General features: G+C 42.1%; 1 protein-coding gene across 2 annotated transcripts in view; it reads left to right on the forward strand.

Moving 5' to 3' along the window:
* Positions 1-25,355, forward strand: part of arl6ip6 (ADP-ribosylation factor-like 6 interacting protein 6) — a 50,522-nt gene that overhangs the window by 16,065 nt on the left and 9,102 nt on the right. Inside the window, exon 4 of one of the 2 annotated variants that reach the window (XM_085986308.1) lies at positions 6,291-6,362. The exons of the other annotated variant lie outside the window; for it this stretch is intronic. Coding sequence (XP_085842434.1) covers positions 6,291-6,336 — 46 coding nt within the window. The 3' untranslated portion in view covers positions 6,337-6,362. Of the gene's footprint in view, positions 1-6,290; positions 6,363-25,355 lie in introns of those variants that run through there. 2 annotated transcript variants of the gene reach the window in all.

Here is a 25,355-nt window from a genome sequence, read left to right on the forward strand (position 1 = left end):
AGAATGCCACAAAGATGCAGCAGCATTTATCCAACGATCTTGGATCACAAAAGGTCTTTGCAGTAGTTACTGACAATGCTGTGAATATGAAGTCTGCTTGGGCTCAAGTGGAGGAGGCCTACCCTCATATTACGTCTATTGGGTGCGCAGCTCATGGGCTTAACCTGCTCCTCAAGGACATCATGGGTTTGAGAACCATGGAAGCACTGTTCAAGAGAGCCAAGCAAGTTGTTAAGTATGTCAGGGGAAAACAGATAGTTGCAGCAACCTACAACTCCAAGCAAATGACGAAGAACAAGAACACCACACTGAAGCTGCCCAACAACACTAGATGGGGTGGTGTTGTCATAATGTACAACAGCCTTCTGGAGGGTAAGGAGTCGTTGCAAGAAATGGCAATATCCCAGTCTGGGGATATGGAAACCACCATCAAGAAAATACTGCTGGATGATGTGTTTTGGGAGAGAGTGGTTAGCAGCCTTAAACAACTATCACCAGTAGCATCTGCAATTGCTCAGATTGAAGGAGATGACGCTGTCTTGTCAGATGTTCTCAGGCTTTTTACTGATTTAAAAGAACAAATCAGCATTGCCCTACCCACATCCCTGCTGCTCAAAGCAGAGGAGAAGGCAATTGTTCAATTCATACAGACGCGTCAAGAATTTTGTGTCAAGCCGATTCATGCTGCAGCATACATGCTGGACCCAAAGCATGTTGGGAGACCAATACTTTCTGGAGAACAGATCAACAGCGCTTACAGTGTGATTTCTACCCTCTCACACCATCTCAATCTGGATGTGGGCAAAGTTCTGGGAAGTCTGGCAAAGTTCTCTACCAAGCAAGGTCTATTGAATGGGCACGGGATATGGGAATCATGCAAGCATATCAGTGCACATACCTGGTGGAAGGGACTTTGTGCACCTGAGGCCCTGTCACCTATTGCATCGGTGATACTCCAAATCCCACCTTCATCAGCGGCCTCTGAACGAAACTGGTCACTTTTTGGGAATACGCATACAAAGGTGCGCAACAGGCTGACTAACGAGAGAGTGGAGAAACTGGTGGCTATCCAGGCGAACCTACAATTTATTGAGCCAGATACAGAAGTGTCCACCACACAGCTAGACACTGACACAGAGGAGGAAATGGACACATCAGAGCCAGAGTCAGAGAATCAGGAGGAGCAATGAGGAGTAGAAGACTCAAAGGGACAAAATAAGGACAAATTACAGGCTAAATAAGCTGACGCTCTTTTTATTTTATTGTAGATGGGTCTTTTTTGTGGGGGTTCAAAAAAGCTCAAAATTATAACCTAAATAAAGTTTTGAAAGCCTGTTTTTATTTGTATGGAACAGTATGTCTATTTTGACGACAAAGATAATATAAGGGTCAGAGACAAAAACCATCAGTGTGCAAAAAAACTCAAAATTCCCGAAAATTCCCATGGAAAGTTTCCTCTTTTAAAAATTCCCAGAATTTTGCAACCCTATTCTCTGCTGATTTGAACCCTTTGACGTATATGTCTAAGCATTCAAACCAAAAATAGAACTAGTTTACAGTTTTCATGTATTTTCAGAAAAATATTAGAATAAATGATTGCTTTGTGGTCAATAGACTTGTCCAATTTATTATAAAATAGAACTTTCAAAATTCTGATCGGTTTATTGGTTTTGACATAATAGATGAAGATGCAAAGTTACATTGCCTCAGTCGCTGTTTTGGAATCAAGGCTCATTGCAATAATCTGACACTAGCATAGGTAAAATAATCTTAGTTTGATTTTAAGGTAGTTTACAAAGTGCTGCATTTAAATTAACAGTTTTCAATTACAAAATTAAGTATCCATCTCATTTATTTCTGAATAACCTAGGATATTGGAAATGTAACCTTTTTATATTAAAGCTAAGTGGAATTTTTGTAATTGAATGCACATGGCATCCTAGTACATGTCAGCTTTCTTTAACATTAACTTTCACTCTTGCCATTGGCTGTCTCATCAGAGTGCACAATATGTTCTGACTGCATGAATGCTATGACGATGTTATCAGGCAATTTATTGGTAAAGTGTTAAAATGGGAGCTGAGATTTCACAGCATTTTTTTTTTTTACTTGTCCATTAGACATTTTATTAGGTTGCCTGAATCAATATTGTATGTCAGAACACATTTTTAAATGTCAAAATCTTTACAGTTAAATGCTATTGGCACAATGGCCCTGAATTTCCCGAATCACACTTGTGTAGAAATTTATGCCGGTTTCAGCACCAATCTGGCCAACAGGAACTTGTGCCCAAATTTTCTGCAGAGCTCATTTACCTACGTTTAGAATGTAAAATAAGCGCAAATATAGTGCCACCAGTAGGGGTAATAGTGGAAGGGCATGATGTCTCACTCTCTGAGCCGCTTCCATTATTATGCTTGATAGAGGTGATATACCGGTTGTGACCGGTAACAGTGGTTTACCACAAGAGGTATGCCCATTAGAAGGCCATTCCAGCTGCTTGGTGCTTCTGAACATATTTTGGGGTGGTTGGGGGGTGCGGGTGGTGGAGGTCTGATAAATTTTGAAAAGTTCAAAAAGAAAATCGCCAATAAATTCCAGCAATCTCAGTTACACCACTACCAGATGATTTTGGATATGTGCTGCATCTTTATTTTGGGGCATAGAATCTGCTCTGACACCGAAAAGTTCCAAGAAATTCCGAGCCCATGTATCTTTTAAAGATTAAAGTGTAAGTAGTCTTTTTAAAATATTTCTGCTAGTAAATTTTATCTAAATAGTGAGTGTGAACATTTTATAGTATTGTTTTGCAGATAGGTAGGAAGTAGGTTAAATTATTGGGAGTATTTGGTTTATGTTAGGAGGATCCTAGGATGTCGCAGTACTGGGAAGGGAACATGGATACTGGCAAAAGCAGAGGGATTATTGAGGTCTAGGAGCATGGGCAAAAGGGGGATTTTTGGGGTCTGGGAGTAGTGGGGCTGGTGTGGCAGTCGTAGGTTCAAGTTTGGGGTTTGTGGCAGTGCTGGGATGGGCTGGTGGCATTTAGGGGTTACAAGGGCCAGGGAACATATGATCAGTGTGAGGAGCAGTCTTGCTGTTTGGGTTAACTGAGAAGGGGTTACATCTAGTAGGAATAGAGATTATCTGGTTCCCATCAATACCACCCCCCCCCCCCCCCCCCAAACACACACAAGCAAACAGTGTGGTTCTGGGGTATTGGCGGCCCTGGGATGTATGAGTGGTTTGGGAGAGTCTTTGAGGAGTGAGCAGGATGGGAAAGGTGTTGAGTTGGAGTAGGGATGGCTTGAGATGCAGAAGTGTTGTAGTAGGCCAAGGGAAGTTGGCATGGGAGAGGGTTGAGTGGAAAATGACCCAACTTTCTTTTGGGGCTCTCTGGTGTCCCTTCCTCCTCCCCAGTAGCATTCCTCAAATCATCTCGCCTCCTTTTACAGCCATAACAATTTCCAGAATGCCATTGGTCATCAGCCAGGTCTTCTACTTTAAAGTACAAAATTCACAATTATAATTTCTGTGCCTTAAAGTCACCAAAGTAGAAGGACCGACTGATGTCTAGCCACAGTATTATGACATTCCTGACTGGTGAGTGGGAGAGGGAATGAGGCAGCAATTGGTGGAAGGAGGAAAGCATTGGCCTCTCTAGGAAGGACAGTGGTCTGAAAGTGACTGAGGCAGACTGGGGGAGCAGCAGAGGACAAAGTGGAAGAGTTTCATTCAGAGACAGTCAGGAGGGAAGCAGTAGAAGAAACTAGAGGCAGCTGCAGTAAAGGAGGAATGGCCAGATTCAGACCTTTCCAACCCCCAGGTGGATAGTGCAAGCTGGCTTGGAACACTCAGTAGTATAGGTAAGTCTGTGGTGTTGTAGGAAGATGTGAAGAAAATAATGTGATGAAAGTATGTTTGTCACTGGAAGTGCACGCTATACACAAGACTTTTAATATATTTCTAGCAGATTTTCCATGGTGTTGCTAACTGAGTGAGTTGGAGATGGTGCTGTTTCATGATATGTAAGGCAGAATATATTATCAAGCCTGCTAATGTACCATGATTGAATTAGTCAAAATTAATTTTTAAGAGTATGGCAGGAATATGAGTGATTTTTTAAAATTTAAGTTCTGATGTTACATGTATATTTGGGAGGAACTTTATTTGTTCTATGGATGTGGACGATACTGTCAAGGCTGTGTTAGTTATCCATCTCTCGTTGCCTTGAGAAGTGGTGGTGGGATGATTGTTTGTGGATTGCTAGGTCATTTCACAGAAAATTAAGTGACAATCATGCAATGATGGACTGGAGTCTTGTGCAGTCCACACAGGGTAAGGCTGAAAGGGTTTCCTTCCAGAAGAGCATTAGTGAACCAGCTGGGTTTTTATGACAATGTGGCAGCTTTCATGATCATTTTTGTTCCTGGTGCTTACCAGAATTGTCACGATGTGATTTGAATTAATGACCTCTGGGTTGCCAGTCCTGTATCACAAACACTATTCTACCATACTCACAAATCAGTGGCCTTCAGTAATATTAAAAGCTTGTGTAACTATTGGTATGTAGTTAATTTTATCGCTCACCTTTTTTGAAGTCCAGGGATGTTGCAGGTAGATAGGGAGTTGTGGTAATCTAGGGGAGGGATTGCAGGGTTCTGTTGATTTTTGTGAGGTGGTACCATATTGAGTGGTGGGAGAAGGAGAAATGTATAGGTGCTAAGGGTAGGAGGGGTGGAGTGGAGGGAGAAGGAGAAATGTATAGGTGCTAAGGGAACGAGGGATGGGGTAGCAGCAACTGGATGGGAGATTTCTTAAAAGGGATTCCTTGGTGTGATCTGTGGAGAACCGTGTATTACTTAAAATAAACACAACTGAGTATTTTGTTGTAAAAGCGTTAAAAATGTACAGAGACCATCAGGGGCAACGGACTGCGTTGCGTCAGAGTTCCGGTCACAATGATAGGAACAGAGAGGAACAACAGCTACAGGGGAACAGTTAGCATCAGGTTACAGGTATGAATTTAGCATTTTCAAGATGGATGGTGGTGAGAACAGTGCCACCTATCGCTGAGATGCAAGTGTCACACTTGTCACTCAAGTTTTTTATATAGGTCTTATAAGTAATCCACAGTGCCACATACCTTGGAATCTAAACTTGGGGGACTCAAATCAAAGGTAAATAAAATTAATTGGTAAATTTAATTGTGACAAAAGCATGATAGAAGGGGAAATAAGTTTTTTATAGGGTAGATGTGACACTTGCATTAAGTGCACACACTAACAGAATTATTAATATACTACAGCAACAACTTACATCTATAGTGCTGTTAACATAGTAAAACCAATAATTTGCCTACTTTATTTAAAGACACTAATTGGCTCAAGAAAACCATATGAATTTATTTTGGGGCAAGGATTTGCCATTACTAACACTCAAGACTATACAAAGGATCCTCTTTAAGGAAAATAGAAAAAAAATCCACTTAAGAATATATCAGACACTTGCTTTTTGTGAACAAATGCTGATCTACAAAGTTAGACATCAAGAGCTTTTAGCCAATAGGCATGACATTTTTTAAAACTAGTTTTAAGTTAATGTACAAATTTTAATAAATTACCTGGAAAACAAAATTGATCCTACAAGTGTGACTAAAACCCTGTACACAAATTGACTTTGTTGCTCTAACTTTTCCCCCATCCCAACTACAGGAAACTTTCTGGTATCCGGCACTGACAGGACCGAGCTGGTGCCGTCCCATCAAAACTGCCGTACAAACCAGCGCTAATGTTAAAACATACGGAGCTTTTGAGCTCCGTATGAATCAACAAACCCTGTTGCTTAGCAACAGCTTCAAAACAGTCGGCCGCAGCTTAAAAGCGTCTCTGTAGCTAAGCAACAGCTTCAGCTAGACCTTGCAGAGCCTGACGGGGAAAAAAAAAGCAACAAGAAGTAAAAAAAACTTATCGGAAACGGCTCCTGAATTTTGCCGGTAGATAGAGCTTTCCGGACATTTAACCTCCGGTTAAACGAAAGTTTCCTGTATGTTGCCTTGCTTGGAAATCTTACCAACCCGTGTCTGAATTTCCTATTTCTCTCTCTCTCCACCAACCCCCCTCAATTTGCCACTCAACTTGATAACTTTATTTATATTGCTGGTTAGGCAATCTACTGAGCAGTAGCCTGTGATTATTGTATAATTATTAAACTTTTGTTTTGTAATCAAACTGTGTATTGGCTAGTTTAGTGGCCATAATTGCATTAATTCTGGGTTTGTGTGTATCCAGCCATTTCTGGTGGTTTGGCTTTCATGTCTGGATACCATGCGGTTAGAACTGTACCAGATGGACACAGAAGTATGACGAGACTTCAAAGCAAGTAATTTTAAAATATTATTCATAATTTGTACTGCGTTAGACAATCAGTTGCCACAGAGTAGTTTGGGATTTTGTTTTTCCAGTCACTACAGCTACAATTTGCTGGCAAGTCTGAGAGACCACTTTATTAATGGAAATAAAACTGTCATAATATCAATAATACCAATTGCAATCCTGCATTTTGCCTCATTAGGAGTTATTTCCAGTGGAATCACTGTGTACATAGAATCATGCTACTTGAAATAATGTAGTAGCAATCTGTCAAAACTCAAATCTGTTTAAAAATGCCATTCCATATATGTCGACTAAAATTTTAAAGCTCTATCTGTTTGACAACGCACTCTATAAATTAGTATGTTTTAGATAAAAATGCAGTAGATCCATTTAGCAAAATGATCTGTTGATGAGCTCAACAGCACAATAAATGAGGAAATTATTAACTGCTTTTCAACATATCAAGCACACAGCCAGAGAGCTAATAGTGCTCAGTGCCCGAGATACTTGGAGGTAGTACAATAATTTGTTTTTAATTTTCAGTGGAAAAAATAATGCTTTGTTATATGTGCTTGCATATTAAATTTATTGAACAGCAAATGTAGTTTATTGTAAAGGAACTTTTAGTAAATTCGAGACTTCCAGGGGACATTTATGTCACCCATCTAGAAGAAAGGCAATCAAAGTTACTGACACACAAACAGAAAATTCTGGCAACACTCAGCACGTCAGGCAGTACCTGTGGAGAGAGGAACAGAGTTAACGGCCCGGGAATTTGCAGTCGGCGGCGAAGCAAAGGCTTTCACCGGTGGCCCCGAAGTAAACTTCACACAAAGATCTTGTGAGCTCTGTCGAATTTTAGGTGTTCCAGTGCATAATTCAAATCAACGTAGTTTAGTGGGAATCCCATAGTGTGAGCTGCTGTGACGTCAACAAGCTGTCCAAACAGCCAATCAAAACGCAGAATTCTCACACTGCGAACCAGGAACTCTTAAAATTTTTACTTTTTAAAAATGTTAGAGAGCAAAACAAAGATTGGGGCTCTCACATCAGTGGGAAAGGCAAACCCGAAATAAAGATGAGCAAACTTTAAAAAAAAAAGTTTCTTAAATTTTAATTTTAAAAATTGATAAATTTGACACTGCACAAAATTTAAATTCGTTTTTCGCGGCCTAACCTTCCTTTAGCAGTCAATGCGCTGTTAAAACCCCAGTTACACCTAACCCAAAAGAGTCTTCACTTTTAATGGGGTATTTAATAGCGTAATTACTGAGAAAGAGCCGACATTTTCGTCAGTTTCCATGATTTGAGAAATTTCACTGATTACCGGCTCTGGGGTGGCTGGGGGACACAGTGCAGCCTATGGAGGAGTAGTGAATGACAGACCACAACTTCTAGATTACCACATTAGGCTGCGCATGCGCTAAATGCTGAAGTTGTGGTTAGTTTCAAAGGCAAAATGATGGCGAATGCTGCCCGTTCACTGTAATCAGGACTGCACATTCCGGGCCAACGTTTCAGGCCTGTGACCTTTTCCTCATAACTTGAAACGCGATGTGCAATAGCCAGCTCCATACCAGCAGGTGGCACTTTCTCACTGCACTGCATCAGAAATTTATTGATCTTCAACTTCTGACTAGTTGCCAAGCCAGACTAATCCCTTCAGAATGTATCTCTGTAGTCTATATTGGGCCGTATTTTGCGACCCCTCAGGTGCGTAGGGGCCGTGCAAGTTCCGGGTTTAGATCCTCTGCATCCCCAGGAGATGGGCCTCTGCGGGTGGAGAGTTGCGCTATTTGCACAACTTCTGCCCGCTGAATGCCTGTCAGTTTAAAAAAAAAAGACAAAGAAAATTTTATCACCCATTTTATAAATTTAAAAAACTCTTCAATAAGGTAAGTTTATTTTTAGCCCAGTAAAAAAACATTTTTCAAAAATTAATTTAAAACATTTAAAATCATTTTAAATATGTAATTTAAAAAATACATATTTCATGTGTTGTATTTTTTTAAATGATCCCCATTCATACTTATTGGAGTTCCGTACATACAGAACTCCAAAAGTATGAATGGGGATTCCGTTCATTTATTGGTTGGGCTGGCCCACGTGATCCCAGGGGGCACCTACAAACCGCCTGCATCCCTGGGATACAGGGATTTCTGCCCGCGCAAACCCGGAGAGGCCCAGGATCGCAAGCCTCCATACCTCCCGGGCCACCAGGTACATTCGTAGAATTTTTGCAGGTCGGTGGAAGCCTCCGATGCAAATGTTGGCCCTGTATTTGACTACCGCTGCACTTGTTACAGGGACTCCCAAAGAGATTGCTTTCAAATTCAAACTTTTCAGGAACCTTTCATGAATTAAATTTTATAAGAGATTAATACTTTGTCTTTGCAAGTTGTTTATTGGTAGCTGTTTGCTGGATCTTTATTGGTAGTTTTCTTAACTCCCTGTTACGTGTTCGTAGGTAACGTTCCTAACTGCTTTCCTGTCTTTTGAGTAATGTTTCAGACAATTCGGAACATTCAGTTAATGTTTGCAGTAACTTCTTGCTTATTTGTGAATTTTGGCAGACCTCTAGTGTTGCCCACAATGAGTTAGAGGGTATGCTATTTTGTGCTATATTACAGACACAAAACTAAATGTTACAGTTAACTCTATCAGGTCAAGGGAATTCAAGGTTTACTGAACTAGCCATTTCTTAAAAACTTCAGCTCACACAATTTGATGGTAAGAACATTGCAATAATAAAGTTGTTCTGTCTGACATAGTTTCATTACTGTAATTCCAAACCTGTATAACAAACATTTTAGCAAAAATAATTTTTCCGTTTAACCTAAACTATTCCTGTATGCTATATTTCCTCTTTTTTATTCTCTCCAGTGTTCTCTGTTCCATTTTTAAGAACATTATTTGAAAGTTTTAACTAACTGCCCTATTTGCACCATTCTGTGCCTTTTTTTCCTATTGATTTTGTTTTTAAGTGCTTTCCTCTGCCTGTTGAATCCTCCCTCCTGGCCCAAGTTCATTTTGAAAGTACGATTCACGATGTGGGGGAAAATTGGCCTTTGGCTAAAAATCCATGTAAAAGCCACTTTATTTTAGCAAGTCAAGTGCCAGAAAGTGATCTGATCAACTTTGATGCCTTTTAAATTGTCAAATGGAAAATAGTTCCACTGCAGCAGTTACCTTGTCCACAGTTCCAGCAACTTGATTGTATCCAGCAGCCCAGACAACTTGCCTATGGTGCTCTAAGACGTTAAAAAAATTATATCTGGAGTAGTAATATAGTAATCCATCCCTTGAGTTGATATGCCCAATGTTATAACTGCAAGAGCACAGTGGGGTTAGCTTATAATGGAAGTAAAACTGCTTCTATGACTGCTATGTAATCACATCCAGTTATCAGGTTTTTTTTCTATACATCAGTTGCTCGGGTATTTGTGCCTCTAACTCCCTAATTTCCCAATTTTGACATGCAAGGGTTGCCATAGTATATTTCTGTGTTGACTGTCAATCTTTTAAAAGCCCACACTTTACATATAGTTTTTTTTAAACTGTCATAACAATTACATTTATATGTAATTAGTTATCCAGACTGAGTACATATTGTATTCAATGAAAAGAAAAATGTGGATGTGGAATTGCTGGTCCTGCATTCAACTGATGATTGATTATGGGCAGCACGGTGGCATAGTGGTTAGCACTGTTGCCTCTCAGCACCAGGGACCCGGGTTCGAATCCGGCCTCGGGCGACTGTCTGTGGAGTTTGCACATTCTCCCCGTGTTTGCGTGGGTTTTCTCCGGGTGCTCCGGTTTCCTCCCACAGTCCAAAGATGTGCGGGTTAGGTTGATTGGCTATGATAAATTGACCCTTAGTGTTAGGGGGATTAAATACGTGGGGTTACGGGGATAGGGTGGGATATGTGTTGGTGTAGGGGTTACGGGGATCGGGTGGGATATGTGTCGGTGCAGGCTCGATGGGCCGAAATGGCCTCTATCTGCACTGTGGGGTTTCTGGGATTTCTGGGATTATGGTAGCTGTTATTTATCCCTCTTAGTACCAGCAGAGTGTCGGTTCCAAGAAACATTCTGTGCATTGTGCAGCTTTTTGAAACATTTACTCTTCTGAGAACTGGAAGGCACAAAGTATTTGCTCTTAAGTGCTAGTTTTATAATCTAGTCCTGGCAGAGGGAATTAAATTGTCTGCATGTTTAGCATCACGAGTACATTTTGTTGAAGTGTTAATCCACCTTTTCATACAGTTAATCCTCTTGAAAGAAATGTTTATCGTAATTTAACGCATTTAGGTGGGTTTTATACTGTACCAGCTAATTAATACAGCATTCTTCCATTCATACTTTAATACCATGGATAAATTAAGATAAGCACTCTGGAAAATAAGTTTAAATGTAGAAGTCTGCAAAAGTATTTTTAAGATATGAGGTTTCCAACCTATCCTATATCTCCAAGACCTGAACAAATCCCTAACGAGGGAAGATTTCAAGAGGATTGCTGTACCACGTCATCCACCTTTCTCTCCCTTAAAACAGACATGGGTTACAGACTGGAGCTGGTTCTCATCAACATCGGTGTATGTCATGGTTAATTAACAGTTATTGCCAAGTTGGGTGAAGTGTAAGGGAGTAAACCTTTTGCATACTAACATCAAATTTAGAGATCTTGGCTTTTCCTTTCCTATTTGCACTCCACACACTTTGGAGCTATAACAGTACTGTAATACTGAAGTTATTTTTTCTTACATTTATTCAGTTTTGATCTTGCATGTGTGGGGAAAAATACAGCTAAATGTAATTAATACACTGTTAATGATATTATCATCTACAATGCAGACCTGCAATGTATTACAGAACTAAACTATTCTATCTACACAAACTGATCACTTAAATTTTGAGCTCCTTACTAATTGTTACATTTTTGAGTCTTTCTGAATTTCTTACCCGAGATTATTTTGGCTCTTGGATTCTTCTCCTTGCTGAATCCCAAAACTGTCTTTCTAAACTTTGAAATCTATGTAAGATTTTTGTAATGTGCATGAATAAGCAAAAAGTGAGCACTGTCTGGTAACTGCTTTTGGTACTGGACTGTCTTGTGCCTCTAAGATCCCACTTTCAGTCTTTAAAGATGAAAGATGCTCACAGCAGACATTGTATTTTGAGTTTAAAGTATTAACTGAACATATTATTAAACAATTGTAAGAAGTCACACAACACCAGGTTATAGTCCAACAGTTTTATTTGAAATCACAAGCTTTCGGAGCGCTGCTCCTTCGTCAGGTAAAGTGGAGAGATGCATAAAGACACAGCTTATATAGTCAGAGAATAATGCCAGATGGTTACAGGTAATCTTTCTAACTGCCATTTATCACACCTTGGCAGAGAGATAATCACAGCAATCAAAGGTGTGAATGGTGTCCAAACAGGTCAGTCAAGAAAACATTACATCAAAGAACAATGAGGTGGGGTCACAAGGGGTCATCAAACTCACCATGGACTACTCCTCAGAATCGGTTTCATTCTTGAACACACGAATCTCTATCAAAGACTGACACCTCAGCACTTCACTCTACCGCAAGCCCACGGACAACCTCAGGATGCTCCACTTCTCCAGCTTCCACCCTAACCACGTTAAAGAAGCCAGCCCCGATGGATAAACCATGCGAATACACAGGATCTGCTCAAACGAGGAGGAATGCGATGGACACCTACAGACGCTGAAAGACGCCCTTGTAAGAACGAGATATGACGCTCGACTCATCGATCGACAGTTCCGACGGGCCACAGCAAAAAATCGCATAGACCTCCTCAGAAGACAAACACGGGACACAACCAACAGAGTACCCTTCGTCGTCCAGTACTTCCCCGGAGCGGAGAAATTACGCCATGTTCTTCGCAGCCTTCAACATGTCATCGATGATGACGAACACCTCGCTAAGGCCATCCCCACGCCTCCACTACTCGCCTTCAAACAGCCGCCTAACCTCAAACAGACCATCGTTCGCAGCAAATTACCCAGCTTTCAGGAGAACAGCGACCACGACACCACACAACCCTGCCGCGGCAACCTCTGCAAGACATGCCAGATCATCAACACAGATACCATCATCACACGTGAGGACACCACCCACCAGGTACATGGTACATACTCATGTAACTCGGCCAATGTTGTCTACCTCATACGTTGCAGGAAAGGATGCCCCGGAGCATGGTACATCGGCGAGACCATGCAGACACTGCGACAACGGATGAATGGACACCGCGCAACAATCGCCAGGCAGGAGTGTACCCTCCCAGTCGGGAAACACTTCAGCAGTCAAGGACATTCAGCCTCCGATCTTCGGGTAAGCATTCTCCAAGGCGGCCTTCAAGACAGACGACAACGCAAAATCGTAGAGCAGAAACTGATAGCCAAGTCCGGCACTCATGAGGACGGCCTCGACCGGGATCTTGGGTTCATGTCACGCTACATGTAACCCCACCTGACGTTGGGTCATCCAGACTCGAGTCGTCGTTGGCTTGTTCTCTCTACACAGATGCGGCCGGAACTGCTGTGATTTCCAGCAAAAGAAATGTTTTTTTGTCTTTTTTGTTTTTCATACAGACCCCAGCATCTGCAACATTTGACCCCTTGTGACCCCACCTCCTTGTTCTTTGATGTAACGTTTTCCTGACTGACCTGTTTGGACACCATTCACACCTTTGATTGCTGTGATTATCTCTCTGCCGAGGTGTGATAAATGGCAGTTAGAAAGATTACCTGTAACCATCTGGCATTATTCTCTGACTATATAAGCTGTGTTGTGCATTGAGTGCTGCTAGAGTTTGGTAAGAGGGAGAAAAGTCATTTAAGTGTATTTTGTGAATTTTAGTGTGTTAAAAAGTTAATTATTTGAAGTGTGTTTAATTTTTAAGTGTATATTAAACTGTTGGGGAGTTTGAACTGGAAGTAGAATCAGGGTATAAAAGGGGCGGGACTAGTGCGTGTGCATGGAGTGCTGTGCATTGAGTGCTGCTAGAGTTTGGTAAGGGAGAGTTCGGGCAAGTGGGAGGTGAGGGTGTGTTTTTGCTCTGTTTTGTTCCCCACTCCCAGGCTTAGACAGCACTGCGGAAGCGGAGCAGCGAGACGAGTCAACCAAACAGGCCCCACAGACAGTATTCAAGGAGGAGGTTGGTGATCAGCTGGTTGGTTGGTTTTATACATAGATACATAGAAGATAGGAGCAGGAGTAGGCCATTCGGCCCTTCGTGCCTGCTCCGCCATTCGATGAGATCATGGCTGATCCTTTAATTCAGTATCCCGTCCCCGCCTTCTCTCCGTAACCCTTAACCCCTTTTGCCCGTAGAAATATATCTAATTCCCTCTTAAATATATTTAATGAGCTGGCGTACACTGCCCTCTGTGGCAATGAGTTCCACAGGTTCACCACTCTCTGAGTGAAGAAATTCCCCCTCATCTCTGTCCTAAATGGTTTAGCCCTTATCCTTAAATTATGTCCTCTAGTTCTGTTCTCACCCGCCAAGGGAAACATTCCTTCTGCATCCAGTCTGTCTAGACCTGTCAGAATTTTATACACTTCTATGAGGTCCCCTCTCAATCTTCTAAACTCCAGTGTGTACATCCCTAAACTACATAGTCTCTCCTCATAGGTCATTCCCGCCATTCCTGGTATCAGCCTGGTGAATCGCCGCTGCACCCCCTCCATGGCAAGAACATCCTTCCTCAGATGAGGCGACCAAAACTGTACACAGTACTCGAGGTGTGGTCTCACCAGTGCCCTGTACAGCTGCAGCAAGGTATCCCTGTTCCTGTATTCTAACCCTTTTGCTATGAAGGCCAGCATACCGTTTGCCTTCTTGACCGCCTGTTGCACCTGCATGCTCGCCTTCAGTGACTGGTGTACAAGAACACCCAGGTCTCTCTGTACTTCCCCCTCTCCCAATCTATTGCCATTTAAATAATAATTTGCCCTCCCGTTCCTGCACCCAAGGTGGATAACTTCGCACTTGTCCACATTATAGTGCATCTGCCATTTATCCGCCCAATCGCCCAGTCTGTCCAAATCGCTCTGGAGCTTCCTGGTCTCTTCCTCTGAGCCCACCCCCCCTCCTAGTTTAGTGTCGTCTGCAAATTTGGAAATGCTGCATCCGACTCCCTGATCCAGGTCATTAATGTAAATTGTGAACAGCTGGGGGCCCAGGACAGATCCCTGTGGTACCCCACTTGTTACTGCCTGCCATTCAGAAAATGAGCCGTTTATTCCAACTCTCTGTTTTCTATCTGACAGCCAGTTCCCTATCCACGCCAAAACTTTCCCCTTTATCCCATGAGCCTCAATTTTCCATGCTAATCTTTTATGTGGGACCTTATCGAAGGCCTTTTGGAAGTCCAGGTACACCACATCTACTGGCTCTCCCCCATCTATTCTACCAGTTACTCCCTCAAAAAATTCCAATAGATTAGTCAAGCACGATTTACCCTTTGTAAATCCATGTTGACTCTGTCCTATCCTGTCCCCATTTGCTAAGTGCTCCGCTATTTCATCCTTAATGATGGACTCCAGCATTTTGCCCACAACTGATGTAAGGCTTACAGGTCTGTAATTACCTGCTTTTTCCCTACCCCCCTTTTTGAATAGTGGGGTAACGTTAGCTACCCTCCAATCCATCGGCACTGTTCCCGAGTCTAATGAATTCTGAAAAATCATCCTTAGTGCATCCGCTATCTCTAGGGCCACCTCCTTCAGTACCCTAGGATGCATGTTATCAGGCCCTGGGGATTTGTCCACCTTCAATCCCTTTAGCTTCCTTAACACCATATCCTTAGAGATATTGATTTGCGTCAGTTCCTCCTTTGCCAATGTCCCTATTTTTCCCGATATCCCAGGGAGGTTTTTTGTGTCTTCCTTCGTAAAGACTGACCCAAAGTATGCATTTAGTTGATCTGCCATTTCCTTATTTCCCATTATATATTCCCCCGTATCTGACTGCAATGGACCAACTTTGGTTTTCACCAGTCTTTTCCTTTTGATATATTTATAAAAGCTTTTGGAGTTAGTTTTTATATTTTCCGCCAGCTTGTTTTCGTAAGCTATTTTGCCCCTCTTGATCATGCCCTTTGCCCTCCTTTGCTCTATCTTAAACTGTTCCCAATCTTCCGCTCTGGCGCTTTTTTTGGCTATTTTATACGCCCTATCTTTGGATTTTATGCTGTCTCTAATTTCCCCTGTTATCCACGGTTGAGTCACCTTTCTAGATTTCCTTTTATGCCAGATTGGTATAAACAATTTTTGCAATTTTGTCATTCTATCTTTAAATGTTTGCCATTGTTTATCTACCTCCAGTCCTCCCAGGAACGTTGTCCAATCAGACCTACTCAGTTCCCGTCTCATGGCATCATAATTCCCCTTGTTTAAATTCAGGACCTTAGTCTCTGAGTCAATTTCTTCGCTCTCCATTTCGAGTGAGAAATCGATCATGTTATGATCGCTCTGACCCAAGGGTCCCCGTACAACAAGATTACTGATTAGTCCCTTCTCATTGCACAGTACCCAGTCCAATATAGCCTGTTCCCGAGTTGGTTCCTCGACATATTGATCCAGATAACCATCCCTTAAACACTCAAGGAATTCCTCCTCCTCATTATTTTTACTGATTAGGCTAGTCCAATCTATATGTAAGTTAAAGTCACCTATGATGACAGCTGTGCTCTTATTGCACGCTTCTCTAATTTCCCTCGTGATGCCCTCCCTAACCTCTATTTTACTATTTGGAGGCCTATATACCACTCCTATTAATGTTTTTCGCCCCTCGCTATTTCTTAGCTCCACCCATATAGATTCTGTATTAACTGAGTTAATATCCTTCTTTTCAATTGCATTTATCCCCTCTTTTACTAGCAATGCTACCCCTCCTCCCTTTCTTTTTTGTCGATCCTTCCTAAATACTGAATACCCCTGTATGTTAAGCTCCCAGCCCTGCTCACCCTGCAACCATGTTTCCGTAATCCCAATTAGATCATAATTATTAACCTCTATTTCCACAGCTAATTCATCTACCTTGTTCCTGATGCTTCTCGCATTAAGGTATAAAACCCTCAGGCTTTTTTTATGCTCACATTTTTTATGAATTAGTTTGGCCCTTTGTTTTTTGTTCCTCACCCTTTTACCATTTATTTCTGTCTGCCTTTCACTTTCCTCTATTTCACTACATAGGTTTCTAGCCCCCTGCCATACTAGTTTAAATGCTTCTCTTTTATTCCTTTAAGTTGGTAAGTCCTATTGAATAGTGGTGTAATAGTATCATCTATATCGGGGCAAAGGGTCTTCATAACTAATAATAATAAATTTAATTAATTACATAGATATGGGTGAACAGGTGATGTGTCACTGTTGCGAAATGTGGGAGCTGGTGGACCCCATTGAGGCTCACAGTGATTACATTTGCGATAAGTGTTTGCTGCTAGAGGAACTCAACCTCCATGTTAAAGAGCTTGAGACCGAGCTTCAGACACTGCGACACATCAGGGAGGGGGAGAAGTTCCTGGACTCTATGTTGCAGGAGGTGGTCACACCTATGAAATTAATTACTGTAGATGTAGTCCGTGGTCAGGGACAGGACGGTGTGACTACAAGTGAGGAAAGGGATCCAGGATGTAGTGTTGAAGGAGACGCAGCCCTTGCTCTTGTCAAGCAGGATCGAGGTTCTTACTCCCTGTGAGGGTGGGAGCGGGGACTGCAGGGAGGATGAGCAACCTGGCCACAGCACCGTGGAACAGGGGGCCATTCAAGTGGAGGGAGTAAAAAGAAATGTTGTAGTGGTAGGGGATAGTATCATTAGGGGGATAGATAGGGTTCTCTGCAGTTGAGAGCGGGAGTCCCGAAGGCTGTGTTGCCTGCCCGGTGCCAGGGTTAAGGACATCTCTTCTGTGCTGGAAAGAAACTTGGAGTGGGAGGGGGAGGATCCAGTTGTCGTGGTCCATGTTGGTACAAACGACGTAGATAGGACAAGGAAGATGGTTCTGTTAAAGGAGTATGAGCAGCTAGGGGTCAAATTAAAAAACAGAACCTCAAGGGTAATAATCTCTGGGTTATTACCTGAGCCACGAGCAAATTTGGCTAGGATAAATAAAAAGAGTTAAATGCGTGGCTCAAAGACTGGTGTGGGAGAAATGGGTTTTGCTTCTTGGGACACTGGCACCAGTACTGGGACAGGAGGGAGCTGTTCCGTTGGGACGGACTCCACTTGGCCAGTGCTGGGACTAGAGTCCTGGCGAATCATATAACTAGGGCTGTAGAGAGGGCTTTAAACTAATTAGTGGGGGGAAGGTTTCTCGAGAGCAAATAATAGAAATGACAACGGAGAAGGTCATAGACTTGGGTAGCAGTGGGGGAATTAAAAAACAGAACGTGTCAGGAAGGGACAGAAGGTATGGAGTAAAAAGTAAAGCACTAAAAGGGGAAAAAACAGGAACTAAGTGTTACAAAACATATTTGAAAGTTCTTTATCTGAATGCACGTAGCATTCGTAACAAAATGAATGAGTTAACGGCACAAATAACGACATATGGGTATGATCTTGTGGCCATTACAGAAACATGGCTGCAGGGTGACCATGACTGTTAAATAACCTGGTATGTTTAAGTCCCAATCAGGAAGGACAGGCAGGAAGGGAGGGGAGGTGGGGTGGCTATGTTAATAAAGGAAGGAATCACTATAATACAGAGAAATGATATTGGGTCAAAGGAGCAGGATAGTGAAACAGTTTGGGTGGAGATAAGGAATAATAAGGGGGAAAAAAACACTAGTGGGTGAAGTCTATAGGCCTCCGAACAGTTGCAACTCTGTTGGACGGAGTATTAATCAGGAAATAGTTGAGGCTTGTAATAAGGGAACAGCTATAATTATGGGGGATTTTAATTATCATATTAACTGGACAAATCAAATTGGGCAGAGCAGCCTTGAGGATGAGTTCATTGAGTGTATTAGGGATGGGTTTCTTGAGCAGTATGTAACTGAACCAACCGGGGGCAAGCAACCTTAGATTTGGTCCTGTGTAATGAGACAGGATTAATTAAAAATGTCCTAGTAAAGGATCCCCTTGGAATGAGTGACCATAACATGGTTGAATTCCATATTCAATTAGAGGGTGAGAAGGTTGGATCTCAAACAAGCGTGCTGAGCTTGAATAAAGGAGACTATGAAGGTATGAGAGCGGAATTGAGTAGAGTGGACTGGGAAAATAGATTAAAGGGTAAGACGGTACATGATCAGTGGTGTACATTTAAGGAGTTATTTTACAACTTCCAAAAAATATATATTCCACTGAGGGGAAAAAAGGGTGTAAAAGAAAAGATAGCCATCCGTGGCTAAGTAAAGTAATTAAGGATAGTATCCGACTAAAAACAAGGGCATATAAGGTAGCCAAATCTAGTGGGAGGATAGAAGATTGGGAAGTCTTTAAAAGACAGCAAAAAATAACTAAAAGATTGATTAAGAAAGGGAAGATAGATTATGAAAGTAAATTAGCAAAAAATATAAAAACAGACAGCAAAAGTTTCTATAGTTATATAAAAAGTAGAAGGGTGGCTAAAGTAAATGTTGGTCCCTTAGAGGATGAGACCGGGAAATTAATGGTGGGAAACATGGAGATGGCAAAAACGCTGAACAATTATTTTGTATCAGTCTTTACGGTAGAGGACACTAAGAATATCCCAACACTGGACAAACAGGGGGCCCTAGGGGGGGAGGAGCTAAATACGATTAAAATCACTAAGGATGTGGTACTTGGTAAAATAATGGGACTCAAGGCGGATAAATCCCCTGGACCTGATGGCTTGCATCCTAGGGTCTTGAGGGAAGTGGCGGTAGGGATTGTGGATGCATTGGTAATAATTTTCCAAAACTCCCTGGACTCAGCAAAGGTCCCGGCAGATTGGAAAACTGCTAATGTAACACCCTTATTTAAAAAGGGTAGTAGGCAGAAGGCTGGAAACTATAGACCTGTTAGCCTAACATCTGTGGTTGGTAAAATGTTAGAGTCCATTATTAAGGAGACAGTAACGGGACATTTGGATAAACATAATTTAATAGGACAAACTCAGCATGGTTTCATGAAGGGGAAGTCATGTTTGACAAATTTGCTTGAGTTCTTTGAGGAAGTAACATACAGGGTGGATAAAGGGGAACCAGTGGACGTAGTGTATTTAGACTTCCAAAAGGCATTTGACAAGGTGCCACACAAAAGATTATTGCTCAAGATAAAAAAAAATCACGGGATTGGGGGTAATATTCTGGCGTGGGTGGAGGATTGGCTCTCTAACAGAAAGCAGAGAGTTGGGATAAATGGTTCGTTCTCAGACTGGCAACCAGTAACTAGTGGTGTTCCGCAGGGGTCAGTGCTGGGTCCCCAACTCTTTACAATCTATATTAACGATTTGGAGGAGGGAACCGAGTGTAGCATATCAAAGTTTGCAGATGATACAAAGATGGGACGGAAAGTAGTGAGTGAGGAGGACATAAAAAACCTGCAAAGGGACATAGACAGGCTAAATAAGTGGGCAGAGATTTGGCAGATGGAATACAATACTGGAAAGTGTGAGGTTATGCACTTTGGCAGGAAAAATCATCGAGCAAGTTATTATCTTGATGGCAAGAAACTGGAAAGTACTGTAGTACAAAGGGATCTGGGGGTCCTGGTGCACGAAACTCAAAAAGTTAGTATGCAGGTGCAGCAAGTGATCAAGAAGGCCAATGGAATGTTGGCTTTTATTGCTAGGGGGATAGAATATAAAAACAGGGAGGTATTGCTGCAGTTGTACAAGGTATTGGTGAGACTGCACCTGGAATACTGCATACAGTTTTGGTGTCCATACTTAAGAAAAGACATACTTGCTCTCGAGTCAGTACAAAGAAGGTTCACTCGGTTAATCCCGGGGGTGATGGGGTGGTCATATGAGGAGAGGTTGAGTAGATTGGGCCTCTACTCATTGGAGTTCAGAAGAATGAGAGGCGATCTTATTGAAACATATAAGATTGTGAAGGGGCTTGATCGGGTGGATGCGGTGAGGATGTTCCTAATGATGGGTGAAACTAGAACTAGGGGGCATAATCTTAGAATAAGGGGCTGCTCTTTCAAAACTGAGATGAGGAGAAACTTCTTCACTCAGGGTGGTAGGTTTGTGGAATTTGCTGCCCCAGAAAGCTGTGGAAGCTACATCATTAAATAAATTTAAAACAGAAATAGATAGTTTCCTAGAAGTAAAGGGAATTAAGGGTTACGGGGAGCGGGCAGGAAATTGGACATGAGTCTAGGTTCGGCATGGTCATGGCCCTGTGGGTAGTGGAGTGGGCCCAGGGGCCGTGTAGCCTGGTTCTGCTCCTACTGTGTTCTAATTCTGTGTTAGATTTCAGGAGATGGTTTTATTCCTGTTCCTGGCTGGGGTGGAGATCGCCTTTACAGAAGGTAAGTACTGTAGAAAATATAGGGACAGCGTGATCTCCTGGACGAGTTTCGATCGCCTAGATGGGTCGGAGAGGAATTTCCCAGATTTTTTTCTCCCAAATTGGCCATTGGGTCTTTTATCTGGTTTTTCGCCTCTCCCGGGAGATCACATGGGCTCGGGTGGATGGGGAGTGATAGAAGATTTGAGGTTAGGATCAGATCAGCCATGATCTTATTGAATGGTGGAGCAGGCTCGAGGGGCCGATTGGCCTACTCCTGCTCCTATTTCTTATGTTCTTATGAATAATCAAACTGTTACATATTTACAGTAGTGAAGTAGTTCTATAATTTTAGTTATAAGTCTAACTCCCCAACAAGACTAAATAATAAAAATATATTTTGATTCTAAATGGGTCATTAGAAGATCCAAGAGAGAAACTGTGGTTGTCTCCTTTCTTCATTTTAATTCTAAGGGAATCCCTGTGAATCTGAGATCACTGCTTATCCCTGTGTCATTTCCTGAAAGTCTGTCCTTTGTCGAATATCAAATATAGAGCAAACCATCATTTGATGAACCAATCTTGCTGGAACATGCATTAGGTCATAGAAAATGTGTTTGTTATTTGCCTGTTCACATTTCTAGGTCATTGTGCGCCCTCAGCAATAACCAGGGTCAATTTTGTCTGGCATCGGTGCTTCTTGTGCGTCTCCTGTGACAAGCTGCAGATTTCTGCTTTTTTAAGTGAATATTCCAGGAGAAGCCACCACATTGACCATAATCAGAAATATTTGCAAAAATATACCACAATGCATCTAATTTACACAGTAGAAAGTTTTGTTAGTTTCTAATTCTTACCAAGCAGTAGGAGTTCTCTTCAGGAAGTCAGCATTCTTCACACCATTTCTGAAGTTTGGTGCTGAAATGTAGCATTTCATCAATCACCCTCTGCTTCCAGCATCACCTGCTGCTTCACTAAAAACACAAAATAGCCTGGGCATCTGGGGCCTTGCTGAATAGTTAAATGATGCTCTTCTTCATTCAGACCTCCCTCATAAACTGTGAACTGTTCCAGTCTTGTTTGGTTCATGGAAATAGCTTTCTATTTGTCCTGATATCTTTGGGATAGCTCCCTCATGTGACCCTTCCCAATATACTCAGGACTTCTGCAGTATCTAGTTCTTCACCCTCTTCTCCCCCACCCCAAAATTTGAGATGGTTATCCACACTTCCAGCATCACTTTAATTAAACTTTGAGACAAGCTCTGCAGTTCTTACGGGTTCTCAGAGGTAGAAGCACAGTGTTTAGTCCTTGTGCTTGGTTATACTTTCATCTGTCTTTTTGGTTTTTCTCTTCAAATTGGCCAGACAAACTCCTGCGATTGCAGACTTTCTGCTGAAGTTAAATTAGTTTTATATCAAGGGACACCAAATTCAGAATGCAGATACTGATTGTAATATTCTATGCTCAATTTAATGGCTCTTGGGGTGCCACAATCAATTTTTTTTTTAAGAGCTGGATACATTTGTCATGTAATGTTAAATTCACAGCGCCACCTACAGGAGCAGTACCTTTTGGAATCCCAAGATCACTCACTGTGGGTAATTGTACAGAGTGTTTATTGACACCGCTGTGTCAGCCAGTGAGTTGGAAACCGTGCTGGAGTTATGGCAGGACTTGCAGCAAACAGTGTATTTTACAGCAAATAGTCTATTTAAAAAGAGTCTTTATGAACTACAGCCAAAACTCATGATCGAAACTGCAACAACTTTTCTCGATAAAAGCAGGGCAATTTCGTCAGCAAAATGCAGGGAGGAGAGTTACATAATACAAATTATGTGTGCAAAATCAATCCCAGTCACTTACAGCAGTGCGGACTTCAGGTGTGATTGACGGGGGAATTACCCAATCATCTCCATTCTGGCTGGAATAGTGGTGTCATTATATGCAGCCATAATTGTAACACAGGAACATAGGCATAGGCTGTTCAACCCTTCATGCCTGTTCCGCTGTTCCATTTTAAACAAAACAAAATGCTGGCTTTATTTTCCACATTCTCTCAGTTGGGATTGCATCATTCTGACCTGAGTGTTTTCAGCATTGTCTGTTTTCATGTCCATCATGTGCAGTTTTTTGCTTTTTGTTTACTTCTATTTTATCTAGTCTCCAAAAAAACCTAGGAACATTCAGAACCCATCCTGGACCAAATGCACTTTAACAGGCTTCTACGGAAAGAGACACTCCAATTGACAAAATTGCTTTTGATTGCGGTGGAATGACTCATTTAGTTTGTACCCTGAGTACTGTATGCTGTTTGGTTTGCAACTCCATGCATTTTATCTCACAAATTGTAAATACCTTGCACTCATAATGGGCTCCTTGGATGATGAGGGAGATAGAGAAGATGATGAAACAAAAAAAGAGGGTGTATGATGAATGTCTGGTGAATTCTTCGAGAGAACTAGACCAAATACAATAAGTTGAGAGGGGAACTGAAGATGAAATAAGATTGGCAAAGAGAATATGAGAGTAGAATGGATGTTAACGTAAAAGGGAACCCAAAAATCTTCTACCGGCATGTAAATAGTAAGCGGGTAGTAAGAGGCTGGGTGGGGCCTATTGGGGACAAAGAAGGTGATACAGGAAACTCTCTTTTAACCGGCACCTAAATAACTGGAAATCTCTGTTAACCGGCAACATTCAGGAGTAGGTTCAGGTAAGTTTTACTTCATATTAGTGGCAGTTCCTGGATCTGTGGCTGTGTAACTGGGGTTCGTGCACTTGTTGCTAAGCAACAGGGACGCTTGGCCGGTGGCCGGAGTTCATGCGCATGTTGCTAAGCAACAGGGAAGCCTGGATTTGTTGCTGTGTACGGAGCTCTTGCACCTTTTAATTATATCTCTTTGTAATCCGGACTTTTTGATAAACCGGCACCACGCTGGTCCCGTTGGCGCCGGATAATAGAGTTTCCTGTATATGCTTAGAAGCGCAGGGCAAGGCTGGAATACTCGATGAGTACTTTGTATTGGTGTTTACTAAGGAGGTGGATGCTGACAAAATATCAGTAGAAGTGGAAAAGGTAGAAGCAATGGAAGGGGTGAAAATTGATAGACAGGAGGTACAGGAAACTTTGGTTTATCCGGAGGTTGTATGTCCGGAAACCTCGATCTAACGGCAGAAATCAGCAGCCGTTTTGGTTAGGTTTTTTTTCTTCTAGCATTTTTTTTTTTTAACAGTCAGGCTCTGGAAAGCGTCTCTGTAGCTTAGCAACAGCTTCAGAGATGCTTCCAAGGTACGGGCCGAGTGTTTACAAGCTGTTGCTAAGCAACAGTGTTTGTTGTCAGATACGGAGATGAAAACCTCCGTATCCTTCAACATTAGCGCTGGTCTATCCGGAAGTTTTGATAGATCGGCAGCAGCTCGGTCCCATCAGTGCCGGATATCGCGAAGTTTCCTGTACTAGAAAGGCTGGGCATGCTTAGCGTGGATAAGTTGCCTGGTCCAGATGGCTTGCATCCCAGGTTGCTAAGGGAATTGGGGGAGGAGATAGTGGAAGGGTTTGCCATAATTTTTCAATCTTCCCTAAATGCGGGGGAGGTGCCTGAGGATTGGAAAGTAGCAAATGTGACACCATTGTTCAAGAAAGGGTGTAAGGACAATCCTAGTAACTACAGGCTGGTCAGTTTAACATCAGTGGTGGGTAAAGTTTTAGAAACAAGTTTTTCCTTGATTTTTAACGGGCACTTGGAGAGGTTTAAGCAAATTAAGGAGAGCCAACATGGATTTGTAAAAGGTAGATCGTGTTTGACTAATCTAATTGAATTTTTTGATGAAGTAACAGGGAGGATTGATGAAGGGAATGCAATGGATGTTGTCTACATGGATTTTTGGAAGGCATGTGACAAAGTACCACCTAGAAGGCTGCTTAACAAAATTGAGGCTCATGGAATAGGTGGGTCAGTGGCAGCTTGGATAAGGAATTGGCTTAAGGACAGAAAACAGCGAGTTGTGGTAAATGGCTGTTTTTCAGACTAGAGGATGGTAGACAATGGGTTTCCCCAAGGGTCACTGCTTTTTTTGTTAAACCTGGATATTCGAATACAGAGTAGAATTTCTAAATTTGCCGATGACACCAAACTTGGCGGTGTGGCAAACGGTGAGGATGATGCCAATCGACTGAAACAGGACATAGAAAGACTAGTAGAATGGGCAGACAAGTGACAGATGGAATTTAATACAGAGAAGTGTGAGGTGATGCATTTTGGCAGAAGGAACAGGGAGAGGCAATATACAGTTAATGGCACAGTTTTAAAGAGTGTGCAGGGACAGATGGACCTGGGAGTTAATGTGCATAGGTCCCTGAAGGTGGCTGGACATACTGAGAGAGTGGTTAGCAAAGCATATGGGATCTTGGGCTTCATAAATAGAGGTATTGAGTACAAAAGTAGAGAAGTTATGCTGAACCTTTATAAAGCGCTGTTTACGCAACAACTGAAGTATTGCATCCAGTTCTGGTCACCAC

This window comes from Somniosus microcephalus, chromosome 4, assembly GCF_052327205.1.
Source record: "Somniosus microcephalus isolate GS21.2 chromosome 4, FLI_Smic_1.0, whole genome shotgun sequence".
NCBI lineage: Eukaryota > Metazoa > Chordata > Chondrichthyes > Squaliformes > Somniosidae > Somniosus > Somniosus microcephalus.